The sequence below is a fragment of the Ictidomys tridecemlineatus genome, chromosome 4 (assembly GCF_052094955.1).
Source record: "Ictidomys tridecemlineatus isolate mIctTri1 chromosome 4, mIctTri1.hap1, whole genome shotgun sequence".
Lineage (NCBI taxonomy): Eukaryota > Metazoa > Chordata > Mammalia > Rodentia > Sciuridae > Ictidomys > Ictidomys tridecemlineatus.
In genome coordinates this window covers 202767743-202790377 of record NC_135480.1, presented here as the reverse complement: position 1 = coordinate 202790377, position 22635 = coordinate 202767743, and the positions used below count along the sequence as shown (strand labels likewise).

The following is a 22635-nucleotide window of genomic DNA, read 5'->3' as shown; positions in this document are numbered from 1 at the left end:
GAGGGCTGGACGCTTCAAGCAAAATGGGTCTGTTTACTTTCCCTAGCTGTGGTGACCTCACTCATTTATCCAATGAAACCTAACTGAACTGCCGCACACCAGACACCACTAGGTGAGGAGACACAAGGGTGGGGGTGGGGGGGCGGTTCTGTCTCCTGGATCTCCACATCCAGCAGAGGAGCCAGACAAGCCAGCGGTGGGCAGAGTGGGTCAGGCTGTTGACTGGATCCAGCAGGTGATACGGGCGCGTCAGACACACACCTGGCTGGTTTAGAGAGGCCCAGAGGTTCCCTGAGGAAACCACGTCTAAGCCCAAGAACTAGGTAAGGCCTGAGGCTCCAGAGCCCTGGAATGGCTGAAATAAGAGAGGTGGGAGCCAGAAGGCAGGAGAGGGGGGAACTGAAAGGCACTGAATGGTTTTAAGGAAGAAAGTAACACAACCAGAGCTGAACTTCAGTAAGTAAGTCCCCCTCCTTTGCCTAAGATGGGAAGGCCACCTCTGACATCAGGGTAAGGAGAGGCCTCATAAGTTGGGTTACGAATTCTAATTCCACCACGAGCTAAACAAAGTCTCACTGTTCTTCTAGCTGAAAATGAACCATGATCCCAACCAGTAAATATTTTTTTTAAAGAGAGAGAGGGAGAGAGAGAGAGAGAGAGAGAGAGAGAGAGAGAGAGAGAGAGAGAGAGAGAGAGAGAATATCTTTATTTGTATGTGGTGCTGAGGATCGAACCCAGCGCCTCGCGCATGCCAGGTGAATGCATTACCGCTTGAGCCACATCCCCAGCCCCCAACCAGTAAATATTAATCCACTAAATAACAAAACCCAGCTCTCTCTAAACATCAGAAGATGGGAGCTCCAGATATGAATCTCAAATGCAATAACAAGACAGAATGACATTGAAAGAGAAAAATACCACCTCGCTAACTCCCTAGTCACACACAGAGGCCTCTCCCCAGCTCCCAGAAAGAAAACTGATAGACAGGGCACTGGGCATTGGCAGGAGTTTACCTTTTCTCCAGTATTCATTCTCTTGCTAGAAGAAAAGTCTTTCAGAGACCGGGTGACTTCCCTGGAAACAGAAGGAGGCAGCTAAGTCTCAGCAACACCAAGGGCTCTGCACAGGGCACAGCAGTCAGCACCAGCCTCCTTTCACGGCTATGTGGTGACTTAGCTGCCAGAGGTGCCCCAGCTGGGTCAAAGGGCAAAGAGAAGAAAACATCAAAAGTCAGGATGGTGGTGCTGCCTGTAATCCTAGCGACTTGGAGGCCAAGGCAGGAGGACCTCAAATTTGAGGCCAGTCTAGGCAACTTAGTGAGAATCTGACCCATAGAAATGAAAGGACTGGCTGGGCACAGTGGCACATGACTGTAACCCCAGAGACTCTAGGGGCTGAGGCAGGAGGATCACAAGTTCAAAGCCAGCCTCAGCAATTTAGCAAGACCCTGTCTCTAAATAAAATACAAAAAGGGGCTGAAGATGTGGCTCAGTGGTTAAGTGCCCCTGGGTTCAATTTCCAGTACCAAAATTAAAAAATAAATTTATGAATAAGTTTATTTACTTATTTTTGGAGATGCAGCTCAGTGAGAGAGCACCTGTCTAGCATGTGTGAGGCCCTGCTTTAGTCCCCTTCACCCCCCAAAACAAAAGTGAGAGAAGAAGGCATTAAAACATCTATTCCTCTTTATTTTATCTCATTCTTTTCAAATGTGTTTGAACATACAAAATGAAATGTACACACTTTGTTTGAAAAAACACACTAACTTATATGTATGTTGCAAAATGCATATATTAGTGCAATAAAGTATATGACTAATTCATAGACAAGTTTAATTACTGAAAATGTACATTAGTAATTTTTAAGGTAGAGTGGTCAAGAAGATCAGGGAAGGGCCAGGAATGTAGCAATGCAGCTCGGGGTGGAGTGCTTGCCTCCCATGCCTTAAGGCCAGGGGTTCAATCCTCAGCACCACAGGGGGAAATAAAAAAGAAAGAAAGAAAAAACAAACCAAAAAGATTGGGAGATTGTTTCTGTAAACAATCGAACTAACTATCCAAAATGTCCTTCCTCATTGTGAATCTCCTGAGGATACCAACTCTCCATAGCAGAATGGGTCTTTCTAGAAAAGCAGCACTGCTAGCTAATGGTTTAAAGGTCTCGTAACAATGTTTAAATACTCAAGCATTCGGAAACGTTTTCAGAGCAAGGTATGGTTCAGTATGTAGACATGAGCTCTGGCAGGTGAGCAACAGGAAGCCCGCACAGTGGGGGTGCCTGGAGCTTTCAACAAGTGAAGGAGCTTGAAATGTCTATAAAGCATTTTTCTGAGAGAGCCACAAATGCTTTCCAAGAATCCTAAAGGCAACCCTCATTCACAGCGGATTTTCTAACTTTGTGAAACTGGAGTAGCTCTGGTTCAGAGAACAGAAGGAATTTGCCATTCTTGGTTTGGATATTGGCAACTTTGCTAAGGCAAGGAATTCACTCCCCTGAGTTGCTCAGAGCGTGCACATCACCCATAGTGTCAGGAAGGAGCACTAGCCAGGAGGAGGGTAGAGGGGCTCTTACTGGGACACCTCTGCGATGTGCTTGTGGCGAAGCGCTATCCACAGGTCGTCGTCCTCGTCCAGGAGCACTTCCTTTACCCGTGCCTCCCCAATGCCACTGGTCTCGTACCTACAGGAGACAGGACTCGGGTGGGTTGCTGTCCCCAGAACACTCACCCGACCACTCTGCAATGACAACAGCTTCCAGGTAATCAGACAAATGACTCATAACACGCTGACCATCTGATGGCCAGACAGGTCAGCTGTGTAGCACCAACACGGGTTGCAATTCCTCAAGCAGCAAGAGACTCCTCACTCAAAGTTTATATTACCTTGCCGAGGTTGGCTGATATGAGCTCCCCCAGAGACACCTGGTCAGGGTGTGAAGACAGATTCTACTTGGGCTTATTTATTTACTCATTTTATTTATTTGCAGTACTAGAAATTGTACCCAGGGGTGCTCTCCCACTGAACTGCACCCCAGCCCTTTTTAAAATTTTTATTTCGAGACAGGGTCTTGCTAAGTTGCCCAGGTTGTCTTCAAACTTATGATCCTCCTGCCTCAGCCTCCCAAGTTGCTGGGATCACAGTTGTGCATCTCCACATCCAGCTATATGTTGACACAAGAGTCACCCAGAGGGGACAGGCCAAGCTCCTATTTGTGCCTCTCTAAAATGGCTAGGATGCTCTCCCTAAATGGTATCTAGCTGTCTTCTACAGGCCCTTGACATTCTGTTACACATAGGATAGTGAACAGCTGGAAGAAGCAAGTTACAGGTACTAAAGGAAGAGCTGAGAGTTACTCATATTTTAGAACCTTCATTTTGAAACCACCATTTTTAGAAATAATGTTCAAAAAATGACATAAAGATAATAATCTGTTTACATAAAAACAAAAATTAGTTTTTAGAAATTGAGTTTCAGCAGAGTACAGTGGCCCACACCTGTAACCCCAGCAACTCAGGTGACTGTGGCAGGAGGATCACAAGTTTGAGGCCAGCATCAGTAACTTAGGGAGACACTGTCTCAAAATAAAATTTAAAAAGGGCTGGGGATGTAGCTTGGTAGAGCACCCCTGGGTTCAGTCCATAGTACCAAAAAAAGAAAAGGAAGAAACTGAGTTTCTGATCATAGCTAGTAAGAGAAATAATTTTATAATGAAGAAAACAGGTCCATTACTAGAAAAGTCAGTAAGAAACTCCTGTTGATATATTTTATCATCATCATATCCTATGATCTGTAATTAAAAAGTTTCAGTTCTAAGTAACACACACACACACACACACACACACACACACACACACACACACCAATCAACCTACTACCACATCTGAGCAGGCTCTGATCTGAGGTGAAGTGATGTGAACTACAGATCTGAAGTTTCCGGGCTGCTCAGAAGGGGCATGCATTCTGCCTAGAAATGCCCCGTGGATCTGGGAAACCACACAAAAACTTATAGGCCTATAAGAAAGACTAGACCAATGCACCTGCTTTTCCTAGGCTTACAAACATTTTTTTCCCTTAAGTTAGAGGTATTCCTAGTTCACGTGCAAAGTTATGGTCACTCTAGAGTCTGTAACACTTTACTTACTTGTAAACGTCATTTTCAATAGGCAGCAGGTCGTAACTCATGGCCTGAAAAGTCAACTCATGAAGCACAGGGGAGCTAGGGTCAAAGCCCCGATCCAGGATCAGCAGCTGGGAGCGTGCCTTGTCAGGACCCTGGGGGCAAACAAGGAGATGTTTCAAGGGCCACTCAGACAGCTAGAACTTCCCCAATTAGCAGAGCCCAGCTTGTCAAGGGTGTAGCAGGAAGAACTCCAAGAAGCAGCCCTACTAAAACAGCACCAGTCTGCTTGCTGCTTGGCAAGAACACCAACACTCCAGGGACACTCCAATATTTCTATTCCATGGTGAGAGCCTGGGAAGCAGATCAGAATCTGGCTGGAGGCAGAAGTGAGTTTGTGGAGGACAGCACTCTCCAGGTTCAGCTACAATGGGTGATCAAGCATCCAGCTGGGACTAAGCAGTTCCCTGAACCCCGGACTTTCTGTTTTAGATACAAAGTAGTGATGAACAACTCTGCATGTTGTTTTGTGTGGGGTGGGAAGGGCAGGGCAGGAAGGGCCCTCAGGGTCCTGTACATGCTAAGCTTGTGCTGTATATTGGTCTATGTTCCGGGTCCCCAGCTCTGCATCTTGACTGCAGTGGTTGTGACACACATCTGTGCGTGTATTAAACTGTATCAGGGCTGTGCACACACAGAGCACATGCAAAAGCTAGTGAAATCTGAATGGGTTCAGAAGATTGTACCAATATCAACTTTTTGCCTTTGTTACTGTACTACTACTAGGGGATCTCCAGATGAGGACATTCAGTGTTGAAACTGCAAAAGTCCTGGTGAACAGAAGCAAGTTGGTCATCCTGGCTATGTAGAACATACCTGGGCTCCCAAGGGCTTTGGACATGTCACTAAAGGCCGACATACAGAAAGAGCAGCCCTCACATGTCTGTGAGCAAGAGTACTGCATCATCCCTTGGACTTTCACATAAACACTGGTCACTTTGTAAGATAACCTCCTGGCCCAGGCCCAGACTTACTTCCCCCATGGTTGGATCATCAGCTTTATAGGCGTCGAGTTTGTCCTGGATTAGTTGAGCCAGCAAGGCGTTGTCCTTGTACTCCCTGACAAAAGAGGAGGAGCAGAGGTGAACCACCTGGGGACTAGGTGAGGCACTAATGGCCCAGGAAGGATGCAGGATGGCACAGGGAGGGTAGGAAATGCGTAAGCATGGTCAGTGCTGGGTTTTTACAATAAAAATACATGCAGATACTACAAGTATATAAAAAGGAAAAGTAAAATGCTTGCTTCGGTACCTAAACAAAAAAAAAGTGATTTCCTTATTTCGTCTTTTTTTTTTTTAATTTTTCTTTTAGTCGTCAATGGAACTTTATTTTATTTATTGATACGTGGTGTTGAGAATCGAACCCAGTGCCTCACACATGCTAGGCAAGCGCTCTGCCACTGAGCCCCAGCCCAGTCCTTATTTCTTCTTTTTTAAAAACTGTCTAGATGGAGCAGAAGCCCAGGTAAACAGCCACACTTCCAGACGGGCCCGGCTACTCCCGCTCCCGTGATCAGGACGTCTGGGCCTGACTTGCATGACTCTCACTTCTCTTGATTCAAACTCTACTGGGTCTTGTTTGGTTTGGCTGGTAAGTGGCATGTATGTTCACACAACCAGGGTGACAGCAGTGCCTGGTCTCAGACCTTTCTGCCTGGCTGAGCGTGAAACACTCTCTGGGCTCCCCCTGGCTTTGTAGGGAGTTGGCTAATGTCACCTTTGCCAACCTCAGGACCATGGTGGCCCTGTTCCCCACCTAGGAGAGAGTGCTGAGGCAGGCTCTGCAGTGTAGACCCTTAAAGATGGGAAGCCAGGCGCTGGGGCAGCCCCGAGGTGCTGTCCATGGCCACCTGTACCCGCCGAGGATGAAACAAAAAGGACAGGCGCACGTCTGAGCCTCAGCCCCCTAGCTCTGTTGGGCCTCGGCCTCACGCCCATGCTGCTTGCAGCCTCTGAGTTGCAGGCCCCACTGCCTGGGGTCCCACCCTCACCCTCCTCCCTTCCACTCCTCACTCCAGGCCCTTCACTCCTGCAGTGGCCCTGCTCTGCTCTCCTGGCTTCTCTGCACCCGTCTGCCCCTCAGCCCTGCTATCAGGCTTCCAAAGCACTGCGACTGCTCCCTGTCCCAATCCCCAGATATCCCAGGGAAGCCACTGAAGGACACAGTCCCACACCTGGGCTTTCAGGCCTCCAGAAATGGCTTTCTCTATCTGTGTACTCTACATATGCACCATGCGGACCTGCAAGCTTCCCCATGCCGGCCTTTGCCTTCCCAACTCCAAGCTTCTGCTTATGCCAACGGCAAGAACCAATCGCCCTCTCTCCATCCGTGTGAGATCTGAACCTGTCCTTCAAGATGCGCACATACATCACCACTAGCCTGTGGTTGGCCAGAAAGGTCCTGAGCACCTGGTGGGTGCTGTGCTCAGGTGCTGGCCTCACGGGGCTAGGTGCAGGAGTGCACACCTGTACTCACCTTACCTACCCAGGGTTCTAGGGCTGTGGCTGAATCTTCAGCACAAAGCAAGTAAGTGGATGAATGAATGACCTCATAAAATCTGAGAAGAGTGTCCTTAGGAGAATTATTTTCTCAGTATTGCATCTTACTCTCAAATACCTCTACAAACATAATATTGATTTTTAGAGCCTAGAAAGAAATTGAAAACTGGGAAACTCAGACTGTAGGCGCACAGAGCTTACACTTTAGTTATTTGATAGCTAAATATATGTACATACTGTGCTCTTTTCTGTATGCATTATATTTCAGAATACAATTTGAAAGATAAAACCTTTAGAAGAATGATCTTAAGAGGGAGATGCTTAAACTTGACCTTCTGAGACAACTGCTAGAGGATACATGAGACCAGAGGAAGACTCGGAGGCGCGCCTCGCAGCCATGCAGGATGCCTGCCCAGCAGTCAGGTGTGCCTTACCCCCGATACCGCACAGCTGGGTACTCCTTCAAGGTGGCACACAGGGTTGCAATCTGCTCTGCCAGGCGCTCTAGTATAGGATTCTTCATCTGAGCTTTGTGGGGACTATAGAAGCTTTGGAAAGAGTCAGCAGAGTCCAAGGAATATACCTGGGAGGAGAAAACAATGCACTTGGCATGTGTGTCTTGAAGGGCGAGCCGCAGGAGTCCCGCCACACTGGCGGTGAATTTGCAGGACATGTTTTCATTTCCTCCAGCGCTAGGCACCACACTAAACATTTGGGAGCTACGAGCGACCACAATATCCTTGTCCTCAAGGAGTTTTAAATCTAGGAGGGGTGTCGGGGGGAGCAGATATTAAGCAGAATGAGAAGGAAACTGCACGGTATCGAGAAGCTGATAAATGCATGAGAAAATAAGACAGCAGGGAAGGAATGCCCCGGACGGGGAGGACACGTGGACTCATGGAGAAGGGACAGCCTACTCAAGGCTTGAAGAAGTGGGGTGTTCATCACCAGCAGGAGACTTCCCAGGGGCAGGAATGGGTGGTACCCCAGACCTGGGGCAGAGGTGCACCTAATGTGTCTGAACAATGACAAGCCAGGAGAACAGAAGAGGGGGCTATAAGATCTCAAAGGCCATTGTGGATTTAAAGTTTTAAAAATTCTTTTAGTTTTTTTTTTTAAATACACACTCACACACACACATATATATTAGTTGTCGTATTCATTTATTTATATGTATTGCTGAGAACTGAACCCAGTACCTTACATGTACTAGGCAAGTGCTCTACCACTGAGCCCGAGCCCCAGCCCCAGCCCTGCATTTGGTTTTAACAAATAAATCACAAGCTAGAAATTGTGCTGAGACTGTGAGCGAATGAATGAGGTTTTTGGTAAGTATAATAATATCCTGTCCTCAGTAAAATGTTTTATTTTTATTTATTTATTTATGTTTGTACCACAGATTGAACCCAGGGGTGCTCTATCACTGAGCTATATCCCCAGACCTTTTTATTTTTTTTAATTTGAGATTGGACTTGAACTTGTGATCCTCTTGCCTCAGCCTCCTGAGTAGCTGGGATTACCGGCATGCACCACTGTGCCTGATTCCTTTTATTTTTTTTTAAAGGGTCCCAGGAGTTTGAAATTCATTTCTAATACTACTGAGCCTAATAGCTATCATTATTCTCACAAATCTTCATTTATTTAAACTATCTTGATCTTCTTTGGAGAGTTATTTTTAAAAAGGTCTATTACTTTCTTAAAGCTTCTGAAATATAATATTGTTGGACAGGCTGAAGCTGGACTTTGTCCAATCTAGGTGGTGACAGGACTCATGCAGGGAACAAAAATTGCTGCTCTGAAGCAGGAAACAGGCTTCAAACCAAGTGAGAAGGGACTAAGACCAGCTCTAAATGTTTGTGCTGTCTTTTCCATTCCTCCTTTTCTAAAATCAGGTCACTCTCTTGTTCTGGAAGCTGCTGTATAAAGATCCAATATGCTATAATCATCTCCTGTCGCCATAACAACATAAAGGTCTGTTGGTTTTGGTTCTTTGTCTGCTGCAAGACATTTTAAGAAGATATGTTCTTTCACAACCAGCTTCAGCTTTACTGGTTTAACAACTTTGTTTTCTTCCAAGAGGAGAAGTTTGCTGCTGTGGCCTTTGGTGAGTGAAGGGTTAACAGTTACTCAGGTCACCATCTGTTCTTGCACGTGACCAGGTGATGCTATCTCCAATACAGCCTCTGCAGCAGATGGGATCCTCTGATCTGCCCCCCTCCTGCTAGGTTCTTTTAGGACTGGCTACTTGTGGTTATTTAAGGAGTCAGCCAAGATGAGTGACCACTGGGCAAGGAGGAAATGCACACAAAGAAAGGCTTGAGGCTGACAAAAAAGTGGCGCCTGTGGATAACCGCTTCCATTAAATAAACATCCATACGTAATAGTCACGCGGCCACCTGAACAGGAGGCCAACCCTCCCCCACTCCATCACACTGCCCGCCCTCCCAGAGCTCCAGATAGAATAATCAGCAAGCAGATTTTCTGCTCAGCCTCACCTGGGATTCATATGGGAGAAACGCAATGTTGATTTCCGTCAGCGTTTTGATGACTTTGGCTGCTCGAGATTTTACCAGCTCGTTAAACAGGGCATCTGGGCAAGCTGCAGGAATGACAGGGACAGTCGGGTTTCCTGGGCAGTGGCTGGTTCATTTAACAGCTGAATGTGTCCAATAGATGCTTCATTTTATTCAGGTTTTTAAAAGGCAATTAGAAAGTTCATGCCATCCTAAAATATTCCATACCTCTAGGGTATAGAAGGATGGAGACAGGAAGAGCTAACAAAAACTGCTTTCTGATCCCAAGGAAAGAAACCAGAAGTGATTAAGAAGGGAGAAGGAAAGGTCTTTAATGTAAATAAGCACCTCACATCTAACCTATTTATGATAAACAAAATAAGAAAGAAAAGAAAATTTGTGGGAAACATGATACAGGCATCGCCCTCAGGACTGCTGAGAAGTCGGCAGATGGGAAGGAACCATGACGTCTATGTGTCTCCCAGGCCTAACTAAGGCTTCCTGTGCCCAGAAACACGTCATTGGCTTAATATTATTAATGCCATTTCCTTGCTCCCTTTGCTAATGATATTCAAGTACTATATATAAGGTAATTTCTTGCTATAACTTTTCCATTTTCTCGCAGGTGATTTTAGGGGGTCTCCTTAGAGAGAAGAGCAGGTGAGGTCTTGCTGTTTTATACTGTTCTACTCTTCTCTCATAGCTTCTCCAGTGGGATCTATGTCCAAACCAGCACAAAATAAGAAAGCCAACTTTAGAGCAATGAGGTAGATTCTATCTAATATAAGACCACTCAATCAGAATCTCTCTGTGGTTGAAAAACTAATGGAAATTTACTGCAGGATACAGTGCTACCTACAAGTCTGTGGCTGAAATGCCAAGGATAGCATCAGGAAAATTCGAGGCTCCAAGCCCTTTGTACTTGGAGGAGGTTCTGAGTGAGCCGTTTCCCGAAGGAGGAAATGCAGGATCTAACAGGTGTGTATTTGTGTGTGTTTATTTTTGTTACTTTGCAATTTATTATCTGAAGAAAAAATGAAAGGTTGGGAAAACCATAGCAACAATTAATTTCTTCCCTACAGCCAGGCACAGTGGCACATGCCTGTAATCCCAGCAGCTCAGGAGGCTGAGGCAGGAAGATAGCAAGTTCAAAGCCAGCCTCAGCAACTTACTGAGGCCCTAAGCAATTTAGTGAGACCCTGCCTCAAAATAAAAAAAAATAAATAAAAAGGGCTGGGGATACTGGTCAATGGGTAGAACACCCTGGGTTCTATCCTCAGTACCTCAAAGAAAACAAAACAAAAACATTCCTAAAACCTATTGGCCTGACCTGGCTGGGTTCAGCCAAATGAGCTCCCCTGTGCAGCGGGGGCAGCCCTCGGGGTACTTACAGTCAGTGAAGAAGACATGTGCAGCCCGGTACTTAGCAGTTGGTGGGTCCTTAAAGTCACTGATGAGAGAGTGGACAGACTGTGGACAGGAACAAAAGAGGGCACTAAATCCAATTCTAGAAGCAAGTGGGACCAATATCTGAACTGAGCTCAATTCAAGCTGGCTTCAAGCTACTTGCACAAAATAGCGGGGGGTTTGGGCGTATGATTCTAACACTCACATTCAGCCACAGCCAGATTTTGAGGATTTAAAATTAGGATTATTTCAGAGTTTAGCTCAGTCCAGAACGAGTGGCAGTGTCACATAACATGGATTCCTGAGAAGAGACTCACAAAACTGATGAGGACCCTTGGAGGACACGAACAGCTGCACCTGCAGACTCACAGGTGAGTCAGTTTTCAAAAGTGAAAACTGGAGGGGAATTTTTTTATATACATCAAGAGACCCAAGACAATTATCAACCAAAAGCAAGGAGGTGGACCTTATTTGGATGCTGATTTGAACACTTATGAGACAGGTAAATCTGAACACTAACTGGGTATTGATGAAATAACCCTGAAAACATGCACTCCCAAGTCTGGCGGGAGTGTGCCTGCCTGAAGAGGGAGTGCAGGGGACACGAACGACCCAGGGCCTGGAATGCCAGCTTCGGCTTGCTGCATAACTGCCATATTTCAAAAGGTTTAACAAACTCTTTACTTCTCTTTGTACAAACACACCCTCCCCGCCCCCTTGATGGATTGCATGCATAAACAGAGCAGTGTGTTAAATGCGTGCTTAACCTAGAAATGTCAGACACTCTGTGCCACAGAGATCTATAAGGACTCACCTTCTCAGATGGGGTGATGAGGTACACAGCCTCCAGGCTGGGGAGTGGTTCTCTGCGCTTGTTAATGTCTTCCACAACTAGGCAACAAAACAGCCCAGGTGAATAAGGAAACACGACTGGCGGTCATGAAACTAGAAGCAATATAGACTGACACAGTCAAAGTCTATAGTAGGGTGGGTGGGGCTCAATGGCAGGGCGCTTGCCTAGCATTTGTGAGGCCCTTGGGTTCCATCCCCAGCACCGCCAAATCAAGAAAAGAAAAGAAAATCTAGAGTAAGGGGAAAGAAAAAGAATCGTTCACCCCTTCCTTAAAGTCACCACATTTCTTGGGAGTGCATTCCACCGGTTCACTATGCCTAAGATGTTAGAAAGCCTGAAATCGTGCCACACTACATATCTCCCACTCTGCATTTCAGTTCAATTCCTTGATCTGTTGTGAGGGAAATGGAAAAGGCCACTCATCTGTTGAGAATGGTTCTTTGCTTCTTCCTTCAGTTTTTTCTCATCTGTCCTAAATAATCGCGATTCCTTTAGAATCTCCCTGCTGGGTTTGTCAGTAATTGGACAGCCTTGTCATCCTCCTCTGCACATCGGATAAAGCCCTCCAAATACATCCTCCGCACAGCACTCAACAGTTCAGAACCAGACACTGTTTGTTAAAGCCAGCTGTTGGGTTTTGATTTCCTTGTTTCCTTTATGGTCATTTTAGCTACTTTGGGGGCATCTTCGCCTCATCTGTAACCTGATAAAGCTTAGGGGGAGTTTACCTATGCTGCGACATCCTCTAGCATGGAGAGAACAGTACAGCTGTGTGGCTGTTGTTCTTCATGCAGATGATTTAAGTGAAAAAAGGCATCACTTCAGAAGTATACCTTGTGGCATTTACAAAGACTTTCACATCATGTTAAAATTAATTCCCTAGCCAGGCAGAGTGGCCCACGCCTGTAATCCCAGCGGCTCAGGAGGCTAAGGCAAGCGGATCACGAGTTCAAAGCCAGCAGCAGCAACTTAGCAAGACTCTAAGCAATTTAGTGAAACCCTGTCTCTAAATAAAATACAAAAGACAGCTGGAGATGTGACTCAGTGATTAAGCACCCCTGGGTTCAATCCCTGGTACCACAAAATAAAAAATCAATCACCCAAACATTTACTTTGCCAGTAGTTGTAGAGTATTAAATTTCACAGGCTACTAAGACTTCCTCCAAAAATATTTGGAGTCTCAACACAGGGTTATGAACTTTTGAATTTTGCTAAGTAAGGATACTGTTTGAGACCCACCTTTAGGGGTAGGGGAAAGCTGCATACGGTGGGGGAGGTGAGGTGTCTTCTACCACAGGAAGTCAACAGACAACATCAACATTGACAAATCCAGAGATAACAGCATAAGAACTTATTTAGGAATATGTATGTTTAAAAAAAAGTAAATAGGGCTGGGGTTGTGGCTCAGCAGCAGAGCGCTCACTTAGCACGTGCAAGATGGTGGTTTCAATCCTCAGCACCACATAAAAATAAATAAAATAAAGGTATTGTGTCTAAAATAACCAGAAGAAAGAGTAAGGCAGCAGCCAGCAGCCCCCGGATGACAGGCCTGGGGCATGGAGGTGGGGCGGTAGGATGTGCTCTTCTCTGCTGAAAGTCTTGGTGAGCTGGGCCTTTCTTATGACAGAAGAAAAAGTAGGGGTGTTTGGTTGGAGTTTGTGTGAGATGGGGTCTCACTATGTTGCCCAGGCTGGTCTCAAGCCCCTGGGGTCAAGTGATCCTCCTGCCTCAACCTCTTGAGTAGCTGGGACTACAGGTACATGCCACCATGGCCAACTGAGAGAATAAATAGTTTTAAAAATTTATTGAGGAAAATAACTTTGTAAGCTCAAAATCAAGGCATGCCTGGCCTTAACATGGACATGGTCCCCAGATGACATAAAAATACTATAAAAAGCATGTGCTCCGGGGGGGATGGGGTGGTGGTTCAGTGTTAAGAGTACCTGTCTAGAGAATGTGCAAGACACTGGGTTCGATTCTCAGCACCTCATATAAATAAATAAAATAAAGGTCTGTTTGACAACTAACTAACTAAATATATGTGTGTGTATATATATATATATATATTTTTTTTAAAGCCATGTGTTCCCTCATCAACACCCACAAGACATTATTACCATAATTTCACAAATTAAGAACTTTTTTGTTCCAGCCTTTTTTGTTTTTTTGATAGGGTCTCACTGAGTTGCTTAGGGCCTTGCTAAGTTGTCAAGGCTCGTCTTAAAATTGCAATTGTCCTGTCTCAGCCTCCAGAGCTATTGGGATTACAGGCCTATGCTACCATGCCCGGCACAAATTAAGGACATTTTAACATCATAAATAGGGAAGATAAGACTTGGCTTGGGCTTGATGACAAATGCCTATAATCTCAGTTATTTCTAGCGTGGGCAGCTTGGCAAGACCCCATCTCGAAAAACCAAAACAAACAAAAAAACCTGACATAATCTTAGAATAAAGAACAGACCTTAAAAGGAAATAATTAAATTCAATTAGTTTAATGCAAAACTCAACCCTCCTACTTTTCTTCCTTTAACTGGGGTATGGTGATAATTTTAAGACCTCCAATGGTCTGTGTGCTACACATCACACAAAGGTGCCTGCCTCCAAGGGAAAAAAATCAGGAGACACATTGCAACAGTCGTACCACTGATATTGACATTCTAGCTTGGAATAATACCTTGAAAGAGGTTGCTTTTCCTTTCAGGAATTTCATCGACTGATTGGTTATGGTGCTGCAGACTGTATACAAGGCCGCGGGCATGCTCACTCTGTGCTCTACCACGGAGCTACAGCTGCAGCCCAAGAGACTGCTCAATCAATGCTGTTTGAAAGATTAAAACACAATGCTTCTTGAAAGGAGCCTTGGGGAAGAGTAGAGCTGCACAAATGTGAACAAGAGCTCTGGAACAGGAGCCAGAAGGTCTGCGTCCTTGCTCTCAGGTGTGACTCTGGCTAGTGACCCTAGGCAGGTCACGGGACTTTTTTTTTTTCCTCCTACTACCAGGGATTGAACCCAGGGGTACTTAGCCACTGAGTCACATCCTCAGCCCTTTTATTTAGAGACAGGGCCTTGCTAAGTTGCTGAGGCTGGCTCTGGACTCATGATCCTTCTGCCTCAGCCTCCCAAGTCACTGGGATTATAGGTGTGTGCCACCGTGCCCAGGTAGATGATACAATTTAAAAAAAAAATCTATTTATTTGGCTAGGCACAGTGGCACAAACTTGTAATCTCAGTAACTTGGCAGGCTGAGACAGAAGAATTGCAAATTCAAGGCTAATCTTAACAACTTAGCAAGACTCTGTCTCCAAAATTAAAAAGGACTGGGTAAGCAGCTCAGCAGTAGAACCTTCTGAGTCTAATCCCCAGTCCCACAAAACAAATAAACCAAAAAAGCTATTTCTTGGAAAAAATTATGTTATGTGCATATATGAATATAGCATAACAAATCCCATTATTATATAACTATAATACACCAATAATAAAAATTTTAAAACCTATTTATTGTGAAATTATAATACTCTAAGAATGAATTAAACATAAACAAGGAATAACTGTAATGTGAATGTCTATATACACACTGCCCCAATTAAAAGAACCTTGCCAGTGTGGCAGAAGTGCCCTCTCCCCACGCCCCCTCCCTTCCCTCCAAAGAGAGCCACCATCCTCACTGGCATGGGAGCGCTGTCCTTTACCACCTCCGTTTGCGTTCCAGCACGGCACAGCACTCTGCACTTAGCACTGTCCCGTCTTGAACTTTACATACAGGACAATGCTGGGTGAGCACTCCTCTTTATCTTGCTTCCTTTGCTCCACACTCTTTATCAGATTTACTCATGCCATGGAGCAGAGTCGGTCTGTTTTCATTGCTGTACAGTGTTCTGCTGTGTGACTACACTCCACCTCAACTTATTTAACCATTCTGCTTTTTTTTTCTTGTGGTGCTGGGGTCCAAATCCAGGGCCTTGCACATTTAGCCACTTTACTTTCAAAGGACATTTTGGCTGCATCCATTTGGGGCTCCTGTGCGTGTGTCCTGGGTACTCACCCCTTGGGCTTGCTGGCTCACAGGACCACACCCCTTCACCTTTACTGAGCATGGTCAAGGGTTTGTCAAGGTAGCTAGACCAATGGACATTCCATCATTCAAGAGTTCCCATTGTCCTACCTCTTCACTGTCACTGGACATTATCAGAGCTTAAGTATTCTAATCTGGTGAGCCTATGTGGTATCCCACTCTGGTTTGAGTGGCATCTCCCTGGTCATTAGAGGAGGTGGGCACTTTTCATGTATTTATTGGCTGAGTGGATTTCTTCCTTTGTTTAGTGTCCATTCTAATCTTTCTTCTTGATATAACCTTTCTTTGGGCATTCCTTTAACTGATACTTAATGAGCATCTAAAACTGCATTAGTGCTAGGCAGTCAGTGTTAAAGAGGCAGCTGTGGGTCACTCTTGGGGCCTGCCTTACAGTCTTGCCACACAGGTTGTTGGAAGCACCAAAGGTCAAACAAGAATAGCGAGTAGGTCCTTGGTTTATTTATACCCAAAGGACTTAAAATCAGCATACTACAGTAACGCAGCCACGTTAATTATAGCAACTCAATTCACAATAGCTAAACTATGGAACCAACGTAAGTGTCCTTCAATAGATGAATGATAAAGAAAATGTGGTATACATATTCAATGGAGTATTACTCAGCTTTAAAGAAGAATGAACTATGGCATATGCCAGTAAATAGATGGAGTTGGAGAATATCATGCTAAGCAAAATAAGCCAATCTCAAAAAACCAAAGGTCAAAGTTTTCTCTGATATGTGGATGCTAATTCACAATAAGGGGTGTGTGGCACTAGAGAAGAATAGAGTACCTTAGAGGGAAGTGAAGGGAGGGAAGGGAAGGGAGATAGGAAGGATAGTAGAATGGAACAGACATTATCACTGTATGTATATATGTGACTGCAAGACCAATGTGATTCTACAACATGTACACTCAGAAAAATGAGAAATTAGGTCCCATCTATGTATGATATATCAAAGTGCATAAATGCATTCTACTGTCATGTATAACTAATTAAAACAAAACAAAACAAAAAAGAATAGCAAGTAGGAAGGAGTAAAGCACGCCCCAGGGAAGGCAGAGGTCAAGTGCAACTCGAGTGAGAGACAGCGCTGTGCTCACTTGTTATCCCTTCAGTCATGATGTCCGTCATCTTGCAACAGGAGGAGAGCATCCTCATGCTTAGCTGGTCCACCACCAGCACCTGAAAGAAAAGAGAATAGCTTGTGGTGTCTGCCAGGAGTCTCGCCAGCTTGCTGCATCAGGCTTCACAGAGAGCACCTGGAGTACGGAATGTGGGAGGAGCCACATTTCCTGTGGACCACAAGTCTGCAGAGTCACACATCCAAACTTGACCTTCTAGGAGTCAGCATCTGCTCTCACCAACTTGACTTAATTTCAAAAACTTTTAAAAAGTAGTATCCTTTCCAGCTAGGTATGGTGATGCAGGCCTATAATTCCAGCTACCCAGGAGACAGAGCCAGGCAGATCACAAGTTTGAGGCCATCTTGGGCAACTTAGTAAGACCCTGTCCCATAATAAGAAATAAAATAAATAAAAAGGCTGGCTATGTAGCTCATAGGTAGAGTGCTTGCCTAGCAAGCACAAGGCCCTGGGTTCAATCCCCAGCACTGGAAAAGAAAAAAAAGTAGTAGAAAATAAGTACTTGTAAAAAAAAATACAAAAAAGAAAAAAGAAAAGTGTTGGGGGTTATCATCTGTAGTGCTAACACTCAGAGATAATCATATTAGTGAGTATTTTTCAGGGCACAGCTTATTCTTTGTTTGTAGGAAAGGGGTACCAGGGATTGAACCCAGGGCCACTTACCATTGAGCCACATCTCCAGCCCTTTTAATTTTTTATTTCTTTTCTTTTCTTTTTTTTGTTTAAACTCAAGCTTTTAAAAAAAATTACATATTTGTAGACGGACAGCATGCTTTTATTTATTTATTTTTTATGTGGTGCTAAGAATGGAACCCAGTGCCTCACACATGCTAGGCAAATGCTCTGCCACTGAGCTACAGCCCCAGCCCTTTCTTTTTTATTTCAAGTCTGGATTTCGCTAAATTATTGAGGCTGGACTCAAACATGCAATCCTCCTTCCTTAGCCTCCCAAGTTGCGAGGATTATAGGCATGTGCCACCCACCACACCTGGCCAGAACCTATTCAATTCTATTTATTTATTTATTTATTTTCCAGGAGGACTCGGGACTGAAAAGTCAGGGGCACTCGACCACTGAGCCACATCCCCAGCCTTATTTTGTATTTTATTTAGAGACAGGGTCTCAATGAGTTGCTTAGTGCCTCTCCATTGCTGAGGCTGGCTTTGAACTTGTGATCCTCCTGCCTCATCTTCCTGAGCTGCTGGGATTACAGGTGTGTGCTACCACTCCCGCCTTGGCCTATTCTTAAGAGAGAGAGATCCTAGAGTCCACACGTATGGCATGGCACATAAGGACTCTGTCTAGACTGGAAGAACAGGAACAGCATTCCCATCCTGCTCTGTGCTTCACCCTGCAACGCTCAGCTGACCCTTCTCATCCCCGTTCAGGCCACAGTGGATACAGGAAGCCATAAGTTAAAACAAGGCAATTTATCTTCTCCTTAATGATGTCAGCTGAGAAGGAAGCAATGAAAGCCGGGCACATCAGGGCAGATGTGTGGACCCAAGAGCTCTCTCCTGCAGTACAAGGGCCACTTAGTTTCATTTTCTTCCTTAAGAAAAGCTTAAACCCCACATGTCTACAAATCCATTTCTGGTGGGAAGGTAAGAGAAAGAGATGTGCATACAGAGTCCCTCTAGCTGGCCTCCCCTCTGGGTGGTGAGAACAGATGTGTTCACTAAAGCAGAATAACACGAGGCCAGAGTGGGCTTCAGAATTTCTTGTACCAAGTGGCTCTGTTTTTCCCAGGTCTAGTGAACCTGAACATGTATGGGCTCTTGACCATTGGCAACTTGAGGGCAGAATAGCCAGTGTAAACCACATGAGGAAGATCAAGTAAAATGGCACACTCTCCTGGCCAGCATGAGGACCAGCTCCAGTCGACTAAGCAACATTTACAATGCTGACAATGTGCTGGGTGTGGTGGCGCACACCTATGAAACCAGCTACTTGGGAGGCTGAGGCAGGTGGATGTCAAATTTTTCCCCAGCCTGAACAATTCAGTGAAATCCTGTTTCAAAATACAACTTAAAAAGGGCTGGGGATGTAGCTCAGTAGTATAGTGCTCTCCTAGCTTGCACAAGGCTCTAGGTTAAATCCCCAGCACTACAAAATAAATAAATTAATAAAAATAAAGATAATACAATGCTGGCAACATGCACAAAAGACAGCACAGCCATTCCAGGAACCCAGGCCATTTGCAGTCTCGTTGGCTTCAGTACTTGCTCCCGTGCGTGTTATAGTTTCTAGTCCTGTGCTCGCTGCATTATGATCCATTCTATGTAGTTACAGCTCAAAGGGAAAGAGCAGACTAAACGGGGGCTTCTCTACCTGTTGTGTGGGCTCCTGGAGATGCTTTATAGCCACCAAACGAGTAAGAGGAGTCTCTTTCTCCTCTCCCATAGAACACGGAACAAATGCACCTTCCATTTTATCTAACAGGTTCCGGTTGAGATTTTGTTTGATAAAAGAGTTCCACTGCTCACTGCCCGGCCAGGTGATCTTTTTCTTTTTTGCGCTGCTGGGGATCAAAGCCAGGGGTACTCCACCACTGAGTCACATCCCCAGCCCCTTTTTATTTTTATTATTTATTATTTTTATTTTGAGACAGAATCTCACTAAGCTGCCCAGGCTGACCTTGAGCTTGTGATGCTTCTGCCTCAGCCTCCTGAGTCACTGGAATTATAGGCGTGCGCCACCATGCCCAGCACTGACTAGGTGATCTTTACAATAAGCTTTACAACCAATAGATTCTGAACCAAGACCCTATAAAATGGAAGGCAGAGCAGGTCAACTTCTCCAATCCAGGAGCTTTTTGCACCTCTGGTGACAGTAAGAGCCCTCATTCGTGTCAAAACCTTCCCTCTAGCTCTACTACCCTTCTTATTTTTCCCTTATGAATTCACTTTTAGGGCTGTTTTACTTACCTTCCACTCCCCCTTCTTCTTCACCTTCTTTATCACATCATGCATGATCTCTAAGGAGGGAGGGAGGGAAGGAGGGAGGGAGAGAGGGAGAGAGGGGGAGGGAGGGAGGGAGGGAGGGAGGGAGGGGGAGAGAGAGAGAGAGAGAGAGAGAGAGAGAGAGAGAGAGAGAGAGAGAGAGAGAGAGAGAGAGAGAGAGAGAGAGAGAGAGAGAGAAGTCATTGTCACTTTGATTCCACACTTGCCTATTAGACTAGGTTATTTGCTCTTAGGCTTTGTTCTCAAATCCTATGATTGCACCAATCTGTCGACTGAGTCAATCCACCCACCATAAAGAGAGTTCTCTTAATTCAGTGGTTCTCAAACTTTCTGGCCCAGGACTTCTTTATACTTTTAGAAACTGAGGCCGCCAGACAGTGTCTGTTTATGTGAGTAGATATCTATTGGCATTTGCCATATGAAGACTTAAACCGAAAAAGTTCAAAAATACTGATTCATTTAGAACAATAATAAACCCATTGTATGTTTAACAAATAGCATTTTAATGAATAGTAATAATATTTTCCACAATAAGAAATCTTAGGGATAGCTGAGTGCAGTGGCACATGCCTGTAATCCCAGTGATTTGGGAGGCTAATCCCAGAGGATCCCAAATTCAAGGATATCTTCAGCAATTTAACAAGACCCTCAGCAACTTAGCAAGACCCTATCTCAAAAAAAAAAAAAACAAAAAAAAAAGAAAAAGAAAAAAAAGAAAGAGGTCTGGAAATGCAGCTTAGTGGTAGAGTGTCCCTGGGTTCAATCCTCAGTAACACATATACTCACACAAAGAAAGAAATCTTATGGAGATTAGCAGTGTTTTGCATTTTTGCAGGCCTCCTTAATGTCTGGCTCCACAGAAGACAGCTGGATTCTCCTAGATGCATTTGCAATCAATCTGTCCTGAATCATGTAGCATTTGGCAAATCCACTCTTAAGTGAAGAGAATGGAAAAGGAAGCCGGGCACAGTGGGTACACCTGTATCCCAGTGACTCTGAAGGCTAAGGCAGGAGGATCACAAGTTTGAGGCCAGACTCAGCAATTTAGTGAGAGCATGTCTCAAAATAAAAAACAAAATAAAATATAAAAGGACTAAGGATGTAGCTCAGTGGTACAGCACCCCTGAGTAACAAGCTAACACCCACATACTCACTGCAGTAAACTTGAAAAACACAGAAAATTATAAAGAAGAAAATACCATGCATTATTTAGATACTTAAAAATAATAATAAATAAAAATCATCTGTAATCCTGCCAATTTGAGATGATTAATTAACATTTTAGCTTATTTCTGATTAGGTTTTTCTGTGTGCTTTTAAGATCCTGTTGTATATATAATTTTGTATTGTGTTTTTTTCACTTCACATAGTCATTTTTTTGCATTAATAAAAATGGTTTCTGCATAATAGTCCATGGTTTAGTCAATATTCCCAGTAGTGTTTTAAATTATGTCTCATATTTCTGTAGTGAAAAAATCGGAAACAAATATATCCAATAGTAGAGCAGTGGTTAAGTGAATCAGGTTACATTTGTGCAATGGAATCCTATGTGTCCATTAGAAATACCAAAGGGAAAACACACATTCCTGCATCCACTCTCATTCCCCAAACCCCTGTTGCATAACCACTGTTTGCTGCTCACTGTACTAGGAAGGAGTGATTAAGGTGCGCTCAGCTCCCAGGGCCGCCATGCAGTGGAGAAGCAGCACTGCATCAAGGCAGCAGTCGGAGCTCTGGAGAGCACAGGCAGGACAGCTCTGGACAGGAGAGCAGCCACTCTGAGGAGGCCAGGCCTGACCAGAGAGAGCAGCCTAGAGCTGGGGAAAGAAGCACCAAGCACAAAGGCTTGAAGGGGGAAAAGGGAAAAGCACTGGATATTTTCTTGGAACTGAAATTGGCATTTTTTTGGCTGAGGGAGGCCAGGTCAGACAGGGCCTCGGGCCTGACTTCATCTGAAGGGCGAGGGGAAGCCGGGAGGAAGGGAGATGAGAACAGAAGCAGGAGGGAGGCTTTGGGCAGGCGTGACTGGGCAGTGGACAGGGGTGAGGGGGGGTGGATGTGATGCTGACATCAGAGGTGAAGCCAGCAGGGCTGCTGGTGCCCTGGAGGACAGGCAGAGAGAGAAACAAGGGTGGCTCCGAGATGTGGAGCTTAGGAAACCAATGGAGAGACATGTGGAGAGATGGAAAGGAGGAGATACCCAGAGTTCTATTTTGGTTGTTTTTAGACCAGGACGGCTAAGAGATATCAAGAGAAGATGTTGGGTAGGTAGTTGCAGGTATTTCTGAGGCTTGGAAGAGTGACTTTGGCCATAGTTAAAAACTGGGGAATAATCACCAAACAGGACAGGAGGTAAGGTTGGAGAAAACCCCTTGCTCTGATAGGATCAATAAGATGAGGGTGAAAACATGATCTTGTCCTTGATGAGCCTTTCAGTGAGACAATGAGGAGGACGCAGACTAAAGGGGGGAGGAGAAACAAGACAAGCCATCTCTGCAAGTTTTGCTAAAAGGTTGCAGAGAATAACTAATTAGGAAAACTAATAAGATATACAGAAATGTAAAAGCAAGATAGGGTCTTGTTTTTAAAGTTGTGAGATTAGAGGACTGGAGTTGTGGCTCAGAGGTAGAGCGCTCGCCTACCATGCATGAGGCACTGAGTTGGATCCTCAGCACCACATAAAAATAAAATAAAAATATTGTTATAACTAAAAATAAATATTTAAAAAGTCACGAGATTAGAGTATTTTTTATGAAACTAGCAATAAACCAAAAAAGAGGATACAAAAAAAGAATGAGGTCCCCAAGAGGAAGAAGGGGTTGAATCTGAAATAGAAGAGACCCTGACCTTGGTAGGAGGCAGGGGACCATGTGACACCCACACTGGTGGGAGGCGGGGGCCTGCAGATGGGCTCAGATAAGAGGTACAGCAGCATCATGAGGGGTTTTCCTCATGGAGATGAAGTTATCAGCTAAGGTAGGAGGTCGTATAGAAGATTTGAAGAAA

The 22635-nt window shown here is 44.8% G+C and overlaps 1 protein-coding gene across 4 annotated transcripts in view; it reads right to left on the bottom strand.

Moving 5' to 3' along the window:
* Positions 1-22635, bottom strand: part of Stxbp1 (syntaxin binding protein 1) — a 66787-nt gene that overhangs the window by 18154 nt on the left and 25998 nt on the right. For 3 of the 4 annotated variants that reach the window (XM_005320989.4, XM_005320990.5, XM_078048288.1), the window contains exons 2-11: positions 19594-19643; positions 16625-16706; positions 11409-11485; positions 10579-10657; positions 9170-9273; positions 7109-7257; positions 5151-5235; positions 4141-4271; positions 2572-2679; positions 1014-1074 (exon numbers count right to left, since the gene is read on the bottom strand). In XM_005320989.4, coding sequence (XP_005321046.1) covers positions 1014-1074; positions 2572-2679; positions 4141-4271; positions 5151-5235; positions 7109-7257; positions 9170-9273; positions 10579-10657; positions 11409-11485; positions 16625-16706; positions 19594-19643 — 926 coding nt within the window. The remainder of the gene's footprint in view (positions 1-1013; positions 1075-2571; positions 2680-4140; positions 4272-5150; positions 5236-7108; positions 7258-9169; positions 9274-10578; positions 10658-11408; positions 11486-16624; positions 16707-19593; positions 19644-22635) is intronic. The other variant, XM_040286365.2, reaches the window with a different exon arrangement.